Source organism: Solea senegalensis, linkage group LG21 (genome assembly GCF_019176455.1).
Source record: "Solea senegalensis isolate Sse05_10M linkage group LG21, IFAPA_SoseM_1, whole genome shotgun sequence".
Taxonomy (NCBI): domain Eukaryota; kingdom Metazoa; phylum Chordata; class Actinopteri; order Pleuronectiformes; family Soleidae; genus Solea; species Solea senegalensis.
Genome location: NC_058040.1, coordinates 3,685,845 through 3,700,813, shown reverse-complemented (window position 1 = coordinate 3,700,813; position 14,969 = coordinate 3,685,845). Strand labels below are relative to the sequence as shown.

General features: G+C 39.6%; 1 protein-coding gene across 1 annotated transcript in view; it reads left to right on the top strand.

The window, feature by feature from the left end:
• ap3b1a (adaptor related protein complex 3 subunit beta 1a) overlaps positions 1-14,969 on the top strand; it is a 55,080-nt gene that overhangs the window by 16,897 nt on the left and 23,214 nt on the right. Inside the window, exons 12-22 of the mRNA XM_044012896.1 lie at positions 544-606; positions 718-850; positions 1,726-1,835; positions 1,925-2,101; positions 4,156-4,342; positions 5,300-5,430; positions 7,107-7,260; positions 7,479-7,653; positions 11,158-11,311; positions 13,176-13,224; positions 14,231-14,337. Coding sequence (XP_043868831.1) covers positions 544-606; positions 718-850; positions 1,726-1,835; positions 1,925-2,101; positions 4,156-4,342; positions 5,300-5,430; positions 7,107-7,260; positions 7,479-7,653; positions 11,158-11,311; positions 13,176-13,224; positions 14,231-14,337 — 1,440 coding nt within the window. The remainder of the gene's footprint in view (positions 1-543; positions 607-717; positions 851-1,725; positions 1,836-1,924; positions 2,102-4,155; positions 4,343-5,299; positions 5,431-7,106; positions 7,261-7,478; positions 7,654-11,157; positions 11,312-13,175; positions 13,225-14,230; positions 14,338-14,969) is intronic.

Sequence of the window (14,969 nt, the reverse complement as noted above, 5' to 3'; positions counted from 1 at the left end):
CGCCACTGTATTTTAACTGTAATTTTCTCAGGTGGTACTTTTGTATAAAAATTTGAATTGAAAACCACTGCTCTACATTACATATTATCACTCTTTACCAAGATTTTTTTTTTTGTCTTATGCAATAATGCAAGGGATTGTATTGTAATTTCAATCCACAATCCTAACTTCAAATTTCCTTTTTAACCCGCAAATACATGCATTTTATTTTCACATTTTTTCCAAGATTTACGACGCATTTACAAAATCGAATTCCTCCCAAATTTTGTTCACAGGCTTAAAAGATGGCTTCATCAAGTAAAAAGTGGAATTGGCTTGTACTTGCCTGTGAAGCACTTCTCCTCAAAACTGGTGTTGTGTTGTCTTCATAAAGAACACACCTATGTGAAAAAACACGATAAATACCAGATTAACTCTTTTCTCTCATGTGAATACAGAATAATGCAGTTCCTTTTTGCTGTTAATTAAAGACAATAACAACAATGCCTTACAGGAAATCAATGTATTCCAGCTTTAATAAATTAAAGCTCACACATTTTGCAGTTGGAGATCCTGACCAACCTTGCCAATGAAGCCAACATCTCCACTATTTTGAGGGAGTTCCAGGTTTGTGCTTTTGTACCATTCATTGACACCAACAGTCAAGACTTGGTTCCTGCTTTTGAGATTTGGGAGTATAAAAGTTCCCTTCTTCTTCTTGATCTCACCTCTTTTCAGACGTATGTGAAGAGTCAGGACAAGGCGTTTGCAGCAGCCACCATTCAGGCCATTGGCAGGTGTGCCACCAACATCTCTGAGGTGGCAGACACCTGCCTCAATGGTCTGGTTCTGCTCCTTTCCAACAGAGATGGTAAAATGGCTTCTTCAAGTAAACAAATACAGACTTGGACAAAAATCTTTGCTATCCTTGTAGATAGCTTATAAAATCAATGTTTTATTCTGCCTGACATGTGATTCAATTAAATGTCAGAATTAAATTTGCCAATATACATGTTGACAAGCTGCAAAGCTTCTTGGAGCAAATTCTGATTAGGAGAATATTCTACTAATGAGACAAATGTGGAGCTTTTTCCCATCAGCTCTGTGGTTATAGACAGGAAAATTATGCTCCCTAAGAAAAGAGCACCAAATGCCCAGATGCCCTCCTGCGAAACGTGGAGGGCATTTGATTATGTTTTGGGGCTGCTTTGCTACTTCTGGCATGGGGTTTCTTGAATCTATGCAGGGGCACAATCAATCTTCCAACAGGATTATGATCCAAAACATACAGCTTTAAGCTCATGAAAATACTGGACTATTCTGAAATCATCCTCTGAGCTCTGATCTTAATCCAATTGAACATCTATGAAAATATTTAAATGATACAGTATGGAGAAGAGACTGTTGAATTCTCACTGTCATTGGGAGTCACAGACGTCACCTGTTGCTAGTAACAGTTGTGCAATAGAATTTAAGGGTTTAATCATTTTTGTCCATGCCATTTATTTTTTTACTTAAAATGTTTGGTTGCATCCAATTTCAAAAGCAAAAGCCTGATTTGTGATAAACATGGAATAAATCATGATGCGAGTCCGTTTCAACTTATTTTAGAGATAGTTGTGGGTTTTGTTTTTTTTTTGTCCACATCTGTATCATCACATTGTTTAAGTTCCACATCGTATTGAGAGGTTGCAACGGTCCAGTTGTGTTGTTTTGGAGTCACGAGGACTTGTTTTCTTTGTGCAGAGACCGTGGTGGCTGAGAGTGTGGTGGTCATCAAGAAGTTGCTTCAGACTCAGCCCACCCAGCACAGCGAGATCATCAAACACATGGCCAAGCTCTTCGACAACATCACTGTATGATTCTTCGCTCTCTTATTTTTGCTGTCTTGCATTTGTTCACTGGTGTAAACTGTGGTCTTTGTCTGTCGTCACCTGAACTGCAGGTCCCCATGGCCCGAGCCAGCATCCTGTGGCTGATGGGAGAGTACTGCGAGAAGGTTCCAAAGATTGCACCCGACGTTCTTCGTAAGATGGCAAAGAGTTTCACTGTGGAGGAGGACATTGTCAAGCTGCAGATAGTCAACCTAGCAGCCAAACTCTACTTGACCAACTCTAAACAGGTAATAGATGAAATACTAACTGAATACATCTACGGCTGATTCCTGAAAGAGCAATAATGCTGAGCCGACCTCACCAAGAACGATAACTGTATTGATAATTGTTTCTATAAACCTAGTTCGATTTGATTAAAATATCTAATTGTCCTTTTTCTCACATAAATTGAAATTTGAGTTGAGGTAACCCTAACCCTTTAAAGTTTCAAAACACCAACAACTCTATTTTCTATTCCAATCATTTAAAGATACAAACTCTTTCCAAACATTATGATTTCCAGTTTTCAATTTGCATAGAAAAAAGAACATCAAACGTTCAAAAATAGAGAAATTAAATTGCATTTAAATTGGGATTTTGATTTGAAAACAATACATTTTTCAGCCCTTCCTGTCACTCTGAAAGTGACCCAAACACTGTTGTCCACTGCCATTGGATAGATTTTTAGACACATTTTTATTTATAGTTATAGTTCTTTGTATTGGTGACCATTAAAAGATAAACCACCTTCCCATATCTTAATGTGATGTTTGAAATATTTAGTTTCACTGCTTTGTCTTGTTCTCGCTGAACACACAATCAGCTTTGTGCTAAACGTCTGGTTTAACTGTAGAGCTGTGAATGAGAAAGCTTTGACGTACTAATAGTGCAGCTTGGTGTCTGCAGGCCCATTCAGTGAGAGTGGGCAATTTTAGCCCCTGTGCTGGGTTTATGAGCCCAAACGCCACCTCTTCAAACGAGCAGATCATTAAACCTCTTGCTCTCTGTAATGTGTCGCAGAGGAGAGTGGACAGACACAAAGTCAATGCGCTAAAAGATTTGGGTTATTATTCCACCTTCACGGCAGCAGTAGGTTTTGTTTTTATGCCTGCCTAAATAATTTATGTCAGTACAAGTGCTCTTTCTCCCTATTTTGGGCCACAGGCTGAAATGATCCACCAAGAATGCAACAGAGACAGAGGACGATTTGGAAAAGTTCAGATGATACAAGAAGTTTCAGCTATATTCCATTTTACACTGAAGTTCAACTTTTTGGAAACCCAGTTTTTTTTATACCACTCTCATATCTTATGTGCCAAGTATTGAGGAAATGGTTTAGTTATATTAAATCTGCAGAAGAGAGGATTGCTAGAAAAACAGTCTCATCCACAGTAAAATGCTAATGCGGCTTTCTGCCTCTCCCGTTAGGTGAGCATGCACGTCATTCTCTAAAATATAAGCTCAGGTGATCTCCGGGTCCCTGAAACTCCAACATATAGAGACATATCGATAATCATTCACCCATACTTTCACACCTATGGGCACTATAGAGTGTCCTTTTAACCTCTGAATTAGAGCTGCAACCAACGATTATTTTCTAGATTAATCGTTTGGTCCATAAAATACCAGCAAACCTTAATAAATGTGGAGCGGTGTTCGTCCAACCTGGAAATGATGATGTTCTCAAATGTCTTGTTTTGTCCACAAACCAAAATGATTTTTTTGTTATCCAGAGCAAAGAAATGAAGAAAATACTCACATTTAAGAAACTTATACAATCGGAAATCTTGTTTTAATCATGAAAAAAAAGCTTTGAATTGATAAATCGATTATCCAAATAGATTAATTGTTTCAGCTCCACTCTGAAATGTGTGCCACGGTGTGACCCACTTTGCAACATCCACACTTTGTCTGGAAAGGAGGTTTATGCATATTAGCTGAGTAGATATATATTCTAAGTATTCTAAAATATATACTACCATAAACATCCAAAACAACATCCATATTTCATAACGAACCTCTTAACATCTTCATATCTTTTTTCTCAACAAAAGAAATGTTAGGAGCTCTGGATTTGTAGGAAATTACATACTTGAAATATTTCTTGGTGCGTTCACTTTCTCTGTAGAGACGTGGCATTTCCCCAAAGGTCAAATCATTCCTTCACAAACATCACGCACGTCAATATTCTTGCCTCACAACTATGGTTGGATTTATACGTGTCAGTAACATGTTATATATCTGCTGTTTGAACATGTTGTCCCACTCGTCTCTTCTAATGTCTCCCGTCTCCTCCCTCCAGACCAAGTTGCTGACCCAGTACATCCTGAACCTTGGCAAATACGACCAGAACTACGACATCCGAGACCGAACGCGCTTCATCAGGCAACTCATAGTCCCCAGCGAGAAGAGCGGCGCCCTCAACAAATATGCCCGGCGCATCCTTCTTGCCCCCAAACCTGCTCCGCTTCTTGAATCTGCCTTCAAAGGTAGTTCATAAATACTGATGATATCAATCAGTGGTCTTTACTCTGAAGCATTAATTCCATTAAATGTCTTGAAAATTTAGATTCTGTCTGTTTAGTAAGTTCATCTCAGCGAATCACTGAATACATATTAACTGGATCTCTTATTTCACGTCAAGTGACTCCATTACCAGCAGTATGCAAAGATGATTCAGGCAGTGGTTTTATTATTCTGGTGTGTCTGTCTCTCTGAAGGGCAGTTAGGTCAGACCTCTTTGCCTTGGGCTAATGAGATGGGTAAATTATTGAGCTAATGCTAACCTTTTTTCTGACTCTGAGAGGGAAAATAATCCCTTTCATTTAGCTACCTCTCCTCTCTCGCACTCCCTCGTTGACTAAAGCGACAGAAAGGGCTTCTTACGGCATTAACATTCAGAGCCGGTTTGCACCTACTGGATGTTTATGGAAAGCATTAACCACCGCTGTCATTCTTAATATTCACGTCTCAAAGTCTTTCTTTTCTCTCCTTTTTTTTTTTGCCTGGTTGGCAAAGCTCAGCTTTTAGAGCATAAGTCCAAATATCCACCGTGTTGACCAGTATGTAGAGAAAAACAGAGAGTGGATTTGAAATGCAGATGGAGATGATGCCTAGATCTTATGTTAAAGATACAATATGTCACATTTCTGCATTCAATTATTCAAGGTAATGCAGTTTTATTATTGTTGCCTTTTAATGGCGTCATCTGCTTTACAATCTCTGCCATCGTGTAGTCCTTTTATTTTTTTCATTTTATTGTGTGGGTTTTTTCACAAATGGCTCACAACTACTCTTCATCCCATCCTGCTTCCAGTCATCATCAAATATGTTTTTGTTACCGTTTAAACTGAGCGACCCCGAGTGGCCCAAGTGTTTTAAATCTCTTTATCTTACCAACCTGTTTATGTTTGGCTTTCCTTCACTCCTCTTTGCCCTTCTTCCAGATCGAGACCGTTACCAGTTGGGCACCCTCTCCCACAGTCTCAATACTAAAGCCAGTGGATACCAGGAGCTCCCGGACTGGCCGGCCGTGGCTCCTGACCAGTCTGTGAGGAACGTGGAGATCATTGAGCCAGTAAGACATCTTACCCAGCTTTATCATAGAACCAATTCATAATTGACTAATTTGCATCCCGCATAGTAGTTAATTGTCAGTCAATGTAGACGCGGGTGCTATCACAAGATGTTTATGTTGCTGGAAATATAGAGCATGTAGATGTATATGTGATTCTGGTGTCTGCCGTGGTATTGATAGCATTGATATTCCCGTTTATTAATTCATTATGAATCATGTTAAACTGATTGTATTGTTTCCACAAATACATTGGGTGGAAATATGGTTTCATTAATCTTGATTTGTGTTACAGATTATAACTTAACTATTAATATTAATAATAATTCATAATTAAAATATATAAAAAAATATTTTAAAATAATAAAAAAAATAAGAATTAATATTAACTACTAATATTAATTTTCAGTTAGAATTAGTATGGATGTTACACAGTACTTTCTCCAGAGGGCAGTGCTGAGTGCAGGCATCAACAAACATGGCGACCATTGAAGAGGTTATATTATTGCTCTTGATCTGTCATAGACACAAACACAAGCATACGTAACTGTGGTAGAATGAATATAGGTTGTGCCCTTAATGGAGGATATTACTCGGTGGTGTTGCAGATGGGGGACACTGGTGACAAGCGGCATTTTCAAAATTTCCCCATGTCCGCGGCGACTTTTGACAACTTAATTCTGTGCTTGGCAGTCACTCTCTGTTTTCTGGCTGCACGGATAAGCCAGTAAACTCTGGCAGCCAATTTTAAATGCCCATATAAACTCTTATTCATTGTTTTCCTGATTGGGCTACTGACTCTATACTGCCCCCAAGATTTACGGTGGTATTGCTCTATTTCGTCCGTCATCATAAGCCCTCCTTCGACGTGCAAAATGACGAATGAATGGGACAGAGATAGTGTTTTACTATGACATCACCCAACACGATCAGCCACTACGTTCGGGTCTTTTTCCATACAGCTTTACATCAATTTGTTAATTAAGGTCCCATTTATGTGTGATTACCAGTCCTCATACTCTCAGTAGCCTCGAACATTTGGTGAAATAAAATATATTTATGTTATTGTGTCTGCATTTAGACTTGCATAGTATGTGTCTGGCCTCCAACATGGTTGTTTTCTCAACTGTAATCATATTTTTATGATCTTTTATAAAGTCAGATGTGTGAATTCTATGTTTTATGGGATCGGTGTTGGACAAAAGTTACGTTAATGCTTATCACCATTCAGCTCAAAGATGAGAAGTTTGCTGTGCTTGGTTCAAACTTAAGTTAAACAAAATGTCCAAAGTTCAATACAAATCAATGTTTGTTTTTTAATCTGAAGAAGCATACGCTTTAAAAGATGTGGAGATCATATTAAATCGATAAAGGAGAGCACAAGAAATTGTGAATATACTTAATTTCTTGTTTAAGGTAGAATGCAGAGTTAATAGATAATATCACGGGTAACAAAATATACGTTAATTGACTCATTTGAACGCTTACCACCAGACTTATCGTATTTTCTTTGACATGACAGTTGTTGAATAATATGTATAACTATGTGATCATTCCTCTGATTTCAGTATAATTTATATAATATATTCTAATTATATCTGGAAGTGTGTTTATCTTTAATGATTAATCTCAGTTTGCAGCATTAATAACCTGTACTTCCTCTCACTGTGTCTGCTTAGGTGAAAGAATGGGCACCATCACTTGGGAAGGCCAAAAAACCCAAATCTGGTGACAAGTTCTACTCGGATGAAGAAGATGAGAAAGAAGAGGAAGGGTCTGATAGCAGTGGCAGTGAGGACAGCAGCAGCAGCAGCAGCAGCGGCAGCAGTGAAGGTCTTTATCTAACTCTGTAAAAGTGTATGTTTGCTCTGCTGCTTCCTCAAAAGTTGGTGTTTTGGAGTTATTATCCTCAGTCCTTGAATGATTGCACATTTTTATTTGCGGTATCAGCAAGTGGAGTTTAATGGAACAGCAAATACACAAGGAATAAAATGAAGTTTAACTTTCATGAAAATACATGTATTGCAACTTGTGTGTGAATGTCTGCACAGAGTCTGGCAGTGAGAGTGAGGAGGAAAGCAGTGGAACATCAGAAAAGACCTCCAGTGATTCTGGAAAGAGTTCAACTGGATCAGAGGGGAGCTCCAGTGACTCGGTACAAAACAAGAAGAAAAAAAAGACCAAGAAGGTGGTGAAGAAGAAGAGCAAGCCAGCTGCTGCCGACAGGTACGGCAAAATCCCCGCAGCCTGTCTGACTCTGAATGCATCATTTTTCTTCCCTGCAAATTTGGTGTGTCCAGATGTTACCTGCGTCTTTCTATTTTTTTTCCCCCCCTTCTCGCCGCCTTAGCTAATTAGACAGGTGGGTGTTTGTGAGAACAAATGTGATCAGTGTTTTGCTGCATCAATAAGTTCAACCTCCATCTGTTCAACACTTCAGCCATTTTAGAATCTATATGACAACCCACCTGCTGCAACAATACATTTCCTTTCTTCCCTAAACGCACATTTTCACCTGATCCAGTTAAAACCTGTATACAAACAATTGTAGTATAGTATACACGTATCGTGGTGTTTAGATCCCGGCAGCATTCTCGCATTGCACACAGGAAGTTAATAGTTTTATGTGAAGACGGATGGAGGCAACAGCAACGTATGACACAAAGAAGCGTCCAAAAAAAAGTTTCAGAAATGAATTCTACTGCTTGTAAATGTAGTCATTTAGCAGTTCGGAGGGATAAAAACTGCTTTATGGCAGAATAATAACATCAACAAAAAACCCCCAGAGGTTACACAGCGGTACTCAACTAAAGGTTAGTTAGAGGTTAACACTTACCCAACACAACAACAGAAATAGCGTCTTTCATTGTACCTCTTTAAATCGTCAACCTTTCTTAAATTCCAAGCTTTAGTCTATGTATATGTGTATATGTATACATATATGTGTATATGTGTATATATATGTATGTATATATGTATGTATATATGTATGTATATATATGTATGTATATATGTATGTATATATATACATGTGTATATGTATATATCTATATATATAGATATATATATATGTACATACATATATATTTAAATATAGGAGAATATGAGGTACCATCATAGGTCAAGTGTTGATTTTAAATCGTGAATGATCTTGAAGACGTCCACAATCATCTTTTCAAGTGTATATGGTCCAGCAATTTTGACTGTGACTAATGAAGCCATTTTATATACCTCTCATAACATATGACATATAACATCTCTCCTTTTTTTTTTTACTGTGCCCTTGCTTTATTCTAAAACATTTTGCCACACACTCTCTCCCCCTCCCTAACTCTCTCCACGGTGGGCCGATAAAACATCCATAAAGTTTTTACTATCCTCACAGGCAGCCGGACGCCTCCCTCTGTGACCCGGCTGCCGTTTTCACCTTATCACATTCACATCTCCTGTTCGCTCAGCAGAGACGGTCGGACACTTTGTTGAATCAACAGGCTGTCGATGTGCTGTGTTTGTAATGCTCGTTCCACCCGTGTAGGTGTGGTCTTACCCACATCCTCGTCTGACGAAACACCAATAGTAATGTACACGTTAAATGTGTTGTGTGCGGAAGGAGACGCTGTCTCCCTGCAGTCTGAGTGCAAGAGCCTAAGAATGTACAGTCTTTGTCCTTAGCCGTTTATAAAGTCTGTAAGAGCCTCGGCAGTGATGCAATTCAACTTTGTGACAGTGAAGTACACAAAGCCCGTCGGGTGTATACGTTTGACAAAGGCTCCTCAGGTGAGCAGAGGAGCAGAGGACGTGTTTGCTCTTTAAATTTGTTTTATCTGAGCTGTAAAATACCTTTCAACTTGCCATAGCTTCGGTTAGCAAGCTAGTAAGTGACAGTCGCATCACGACATTACACTGCATTTCACTACTGATGGCTAAATAAATACCACTTGTTTATATCCAGTTCTGATTTCGCCAACTTGAGAATCTGTCAAACCCGATATCAGTCTGATACAGTTGTTTTTCCACCCTTATTAAAAAGATCTAAACTGTCAATATAGTTCTGCTGATGTATTAAACCATCTTGTCATAACTAATCATTTCAAAATGCAATGCTGCAACAGCTTCGCAGACCTCTGCAGTCTTTCCTCACTGGTGTTTTTGTCACATGATCACATGATAATTCTAGAGAATGTCACCTGTTCACAATGAGGCATATTTAGTTTTTTTTTTTCTCTTTCTAAATATCCGATGGACTGATACAGATACTGAATATCTGCCAATGTCTACTTGTCACAACAGTTGTTTTACTGAATCACATTATTCTTCTTCTTGTTCCTTCCATTAGTAATGTGTGGCTACTGCCTGATCTGACTCTTCATGCTGCTGTCACTGTGAGCGGGCAGTGAGTCACTGCGACCTGCCACTGCAGTAATAGTGGCTCTGCTACATGGTGTAACTCATGAACAGGTTGCTGGATTCGTCTATACCCAAGAAATAATCAGTTACTTTGCAAATTGTAACAAACACGACACGCGGCATGAACTGATTTTCTCTTGAAGGCATTTCAGATTTCCACTTAAAAATTTAGGAAACATGCAAAAAATAGTTTTTCTAAAAAACACTAATGATAGGTTTGAAAAAAGATTAAAATTCATATATGTGACCACAGTTAACTTTCTCAGGCCAAATATAGGAATCTAACAGATTTAATCCACATCTAATATCATGTGAACCTATTGTAGCCCACACACACACACAGCCTCTGTCCACTCTCACATCCTCAGGGCAGTAGAGTGGCAGGAATATCGTTACTGTGAGTTCCATTAACAAGCTGATCACGGAGAATTTTCCTCCAGTCGCGTGGTCCACATTTACATGGCTAATGGATAATGACTTTTGATTGGTCATTTAGCAGCCTGGTGTTACCAATGAATGAGATTTAAGTCATTACGACTGAATATGCTCACACGCACTCTCTTACACAGTGGCAAATTTAGTTTCTCATGCACTCGACTTGATTTGCTGACGGACACACAAACCCGCGCGGAATGTACCTGATTTCGCTGTGTGACAGGCTGCCGACTGACCCTGTTCTCTCCATTAGAGAGTATAATTAGAGCAACTCACCCCAGTGCTCAAACACACACAAACATGCACACACACATACACACACAGCAATTAGAGCCGCTCACCCCAGTGCTTCCACAACAAACACAGCATAATGCCCTCATTATGGCCCAGTCATTTCAGGCAGGGCCTAATCAGGCCCACAGTGATTTATATCACTTTTTCCTGTTCGCAGCAAATGAAATCTGTAGGCCAAATTAATACTGGCTTTTCATCATCGCCCAAGTTAAAAAGCCAGTTACCGTCACAATTCCCCTCATTAATTTAACGGCTGAAAATCCAAGGCAGGCGAAGTAAACACTCATTATTGGGACAAATTGAAGAGGGACAGAGCAAGTGAAAGAGAGAGGAGGAAGACGGGAGAGTGAATGCAATATTGAATTAACGTCACAAATAAAAACCCATTGATCTTTTTTTTTTTCTTCTGACAACGTCAGGCTAGGATTAAAGAGGAAGAAAAAAAGTTTGCTTTGTCTGCTTCCTCAAATATTTGTAAAATACTGCATGGATTTTATTTAAAAGCTGAAGAGACTAAAGGCAGTACTCGTGTTTGTTATTACTTCTTTTGATCCCATGTCTGAGGCAGTTGTGTGTTGTTCCTGTGCATTTCAGTGATTCGGATGAAAACGGGAACGGACCTGTAGCCAGTTCGAGCAGCTCATCGGCCGAAAGCTCCTCCGGCTCTGAAACAGACTCTGAAGGCGACTCTGATTCCGACTCCCCGGCAGCGCAAAAGAAGAAGAATAACGTGAAGTCCAAACCCAAGGTGATATTCTGATTTCATTTGCTGTCACATGGATGAAGTCTTCACATTTATAGAAAGGTTCAAACCAGTCAGTACAGTTACAACTACTCCATTTGAATGGACTTCTGTATAGAAGCACTAGCGGTGCACTGACTTATTGAATTAATTGAGTCTGACTCAGCTACACTAGGTGGCGATATGCCTTTTTTCACCTTGTTGACGTTTGACCATTTCCAGTTGATTATGTCACGCAACAGATTAACTTGACAGCTAATTGATACAATGTCATGCACGATTGAGTGTCTTTCTACCCGGCAGAGCATAAATTCCGTCTTCTCATCAGTTCAGAAATGTCTGGATTGCACCATTGTTCTTATTTTGTGTACTAGCTTCTCTGGGTCTAGCTTTGGACACTCTAAATTGACTATTATTATTATTTCTGGGTCAAAAACCTGGGATATATACACAGCGTCTAGTCTTAGTAATTAGACTCCCAACATTATTATCTGGTGAGGGAGTGTTTGTTTTTTAAATAATTAATAATTAAAAAAATAATTATAACTGAATAATTTTGGACAAAACCAGGCATTTGAGAACATCGACATTTTATGGATGGATTAAGAAAATAATCGATAGATTAATTGATGATGAAAATAAATGCTAGTTGCATTCCTGGTGTGTTCAGAAATCTGATTATGTGCAAATTAAGGTGGACTAGGGTCAGAAGAGTTCAGGGATATTAAGCTGCAACATAAAACTTCACCAATACGTGATGCTAAATTTTACACACTCTATCTTTAATTTGCTTGCATACCTATCACAAAAAGTTGTAGAGAAACAAGTTACAGATCACAGCTTTAATTAATTATCTGATACTATATAATTAAAGTGTTTCGTTATCAAAAGTTCAATATATGGGGAAATGGCACGTTGTCCCAGGCAGTCGCTGTCCCTCACACTCACATCCATGATGTGCAGATCTTTGAGATCATCATTTGCACATAGATACAGTTTTGCTTCCATGTTGTCAGATTTTTCTTTTTCTTCTTTAAGTCTTTCATTCGCCTCTGTTTCACCCCTCACCACCTTTTTCTCACCCGTTTTGCTCGTCACATTGCTTCTCACTGCCCCCCCCCACCCCCCCTTTCCTTTTCTGCACTATGAAATTCTCATTTCATAGTTTGTCATTTGGGCCCGGCCCATGAATTATGCATCTCTCTCTCTTTCTCTATCTCTCGTTCACCCTCACTTTTCATCTCTTGCTCTTTTAGACCTCCATTTACTAACAAGGTTTCCGTCTCTATTACCACCCCCGAGCGTCAATCAGAGAATATCTGATAAGATACGGCCTCTAACTTTTATTATTTGTTTTCTCTCTCGTTCCTCTCTCCCTCGTCTGTGCTGTTGTTGTTTTTTCTCCCCTCCTCCCATCTGCTCAGCCTGGAGTATGCAGAGTGGAATTTTATGGTTCTTTATGTGACGCGAGTAGAGCCCTGGTTGGTTAGGAGGGTGTGGAGAAGGGTAATAAAAGTGCTAGTATGTATAAATGCATTTTTATTGGGCCTGTTGTGCGGCGAGACAGAGGCGTGTTTTGCAATTCCCACAAGTCAACACCTGACAAGCCCGGCTCGGTCGCATGAGGCGACGCGCAGCGGTACCGGCGCCGTGCATGGACGGTCGTCGGAGATTTCAGACATGTTGCGTATAAATGCGGTTACCTGTTTTTTTGGACGAGCGTGTCGCGATCCTGAGAGACGGTGTCAACAAAACTGAGACATTTCATACACTGATGAACACAACGTGTACTTTTCCAGCATTGTCCTGTAGCATTACATCCACTGCAGTTGTTTTCTCATCATTACATTTGTTGTGTTTTGCTTTGTAGGTGGAAGTGAAGTCCAAGAAGGAAGTCTCACTGTTGGATCTAGACGACTGTGAGTTTCACTCAGTTTTTATTTATTTTTTTTTACTTTCGTCCAAATGAACTCTAGCAGTGGTTTGAATTATTGAAACTTCTGGAGCATCTACAAGGAATTGTCACCCAACTTGGCAGCGAACCCTCCCCTTCATCTATAAGTCCGGTTGATTCCATTCTACCAAATGTTCTTATTCCTGCCCTGCAGACAGAGAAGGTCAGCAGACTCCATCTACCAGCTAATGGGCCCAGATATTTTCAATATTAGAGTATTGGGCTAACAACATACAGTCTCTTTCATACAGTGACTCTCATAACAACATAAATATAAGGCTCATGTTTTACTGAATGAGTATAAAAGATTGGCCTTTTAAGCCAAAACAGTCACTGGGGATTACTTTATAAACATAATTTAATCACAAATAGACACATTTTTATAATCAAACAAATCATTGAATATTTGAACATTTTCCAGTGACGTACAATAAGCTCAAATAGGATCCTGAAACTTTTTTATTCATCATTTGCTTTCTTAAACTGAGTGAAAACCACTGCTACTGCAACTAGTCAATGTAAAGTAATGTCATTCCTCCTTGTTTCACAAGGTTCTGATTCAAAACGACATACGTATGTTGTGGCCATTTGCACATTTATAGAAACATGGCAGGTCAAGATGCTGGCTTTCCTAAAGTACCCACAAAGTACCATCTCCGGCTATGAAAACCAAGAATTTTCTATTTTAATGCAAGTATGCAACCATACTAACATAATTAGGGGTTGTATATTCAATTTCTGCTAATGAATTCTTCTAAATGTTACACGCTGAACCTTAAAAAAGATCTGTGCTGTGCAGATATGCATGCTGTTGTGTGGGAAATGTGTGGGAATTTAAAGCTACTGATGCTGGATTTGAACGTTATTCTCTTTGGTGCTCAAACAACACTGTATCTTACTGGACTCCGTCGTACTGTTCAAAAGCTTTCAGTGTCTTTCTCGAGTGTTGAGTTGTTGTCTTTGACTTTCAGTTTCTCCAGCACCTCAGAGCAACACCCCAAAGTCTGCAGTCCTGTCCTCGAGCCTGCTGTCAGACCTCGAAGGCCTGTCTCTCTCCAACGTCTCCCCCACCATACAGGTTAGTACACTCGTGTGTGTGTTAGAGACACACAGGATGACATTTCTTCCATCTGTGTGTGTGTGTGTGTGTGTGTGTGTGAGTGAGAGAGAGTCAATTGTTCCTTTCTGTGTGGCACTGACAGAACAGCAGAGCAGCATATGAGATGGTGAAATGAGCCTCTCTCCCTTGTGGAACATTTCTGCTCCAGACGCCAACTATTGACCTTTTCTGCCTTCTTATATTTATAGCCAGTCAGGACAGTACAACTGCTCTGCCTGTTTCCTTTATCTCTTATAGTCTGTCTTTTCTCACCCATGCAGTCTTTTGCTCTTCCACACCCTTGAACTCTATTTCTGTGTGTCATCTATAAGTTCTCTCTCTCTCTCTCTCTCCCTCTGTCACCCTCCATCTCTCTGTCCGACGCTGCGTCCCCCGTGACTCTGTGTTGTGTATATCTGATGGTTGACCTTTCCCGGTGTGACGGCTCCTTTCTCTCCGCAGCGTGTGAGCGGCTCCACGCGTTCAGTGTATCTTATATCTTGTCTTCCCTCGGGAGGGTAAATGTCCACACCATTCTTTCTGCTGTTGCTGTATCTATTTTGTGTTCCACTGTGAGGCTCTTTGGTATATCTGCCATTGGAGGACTTCAA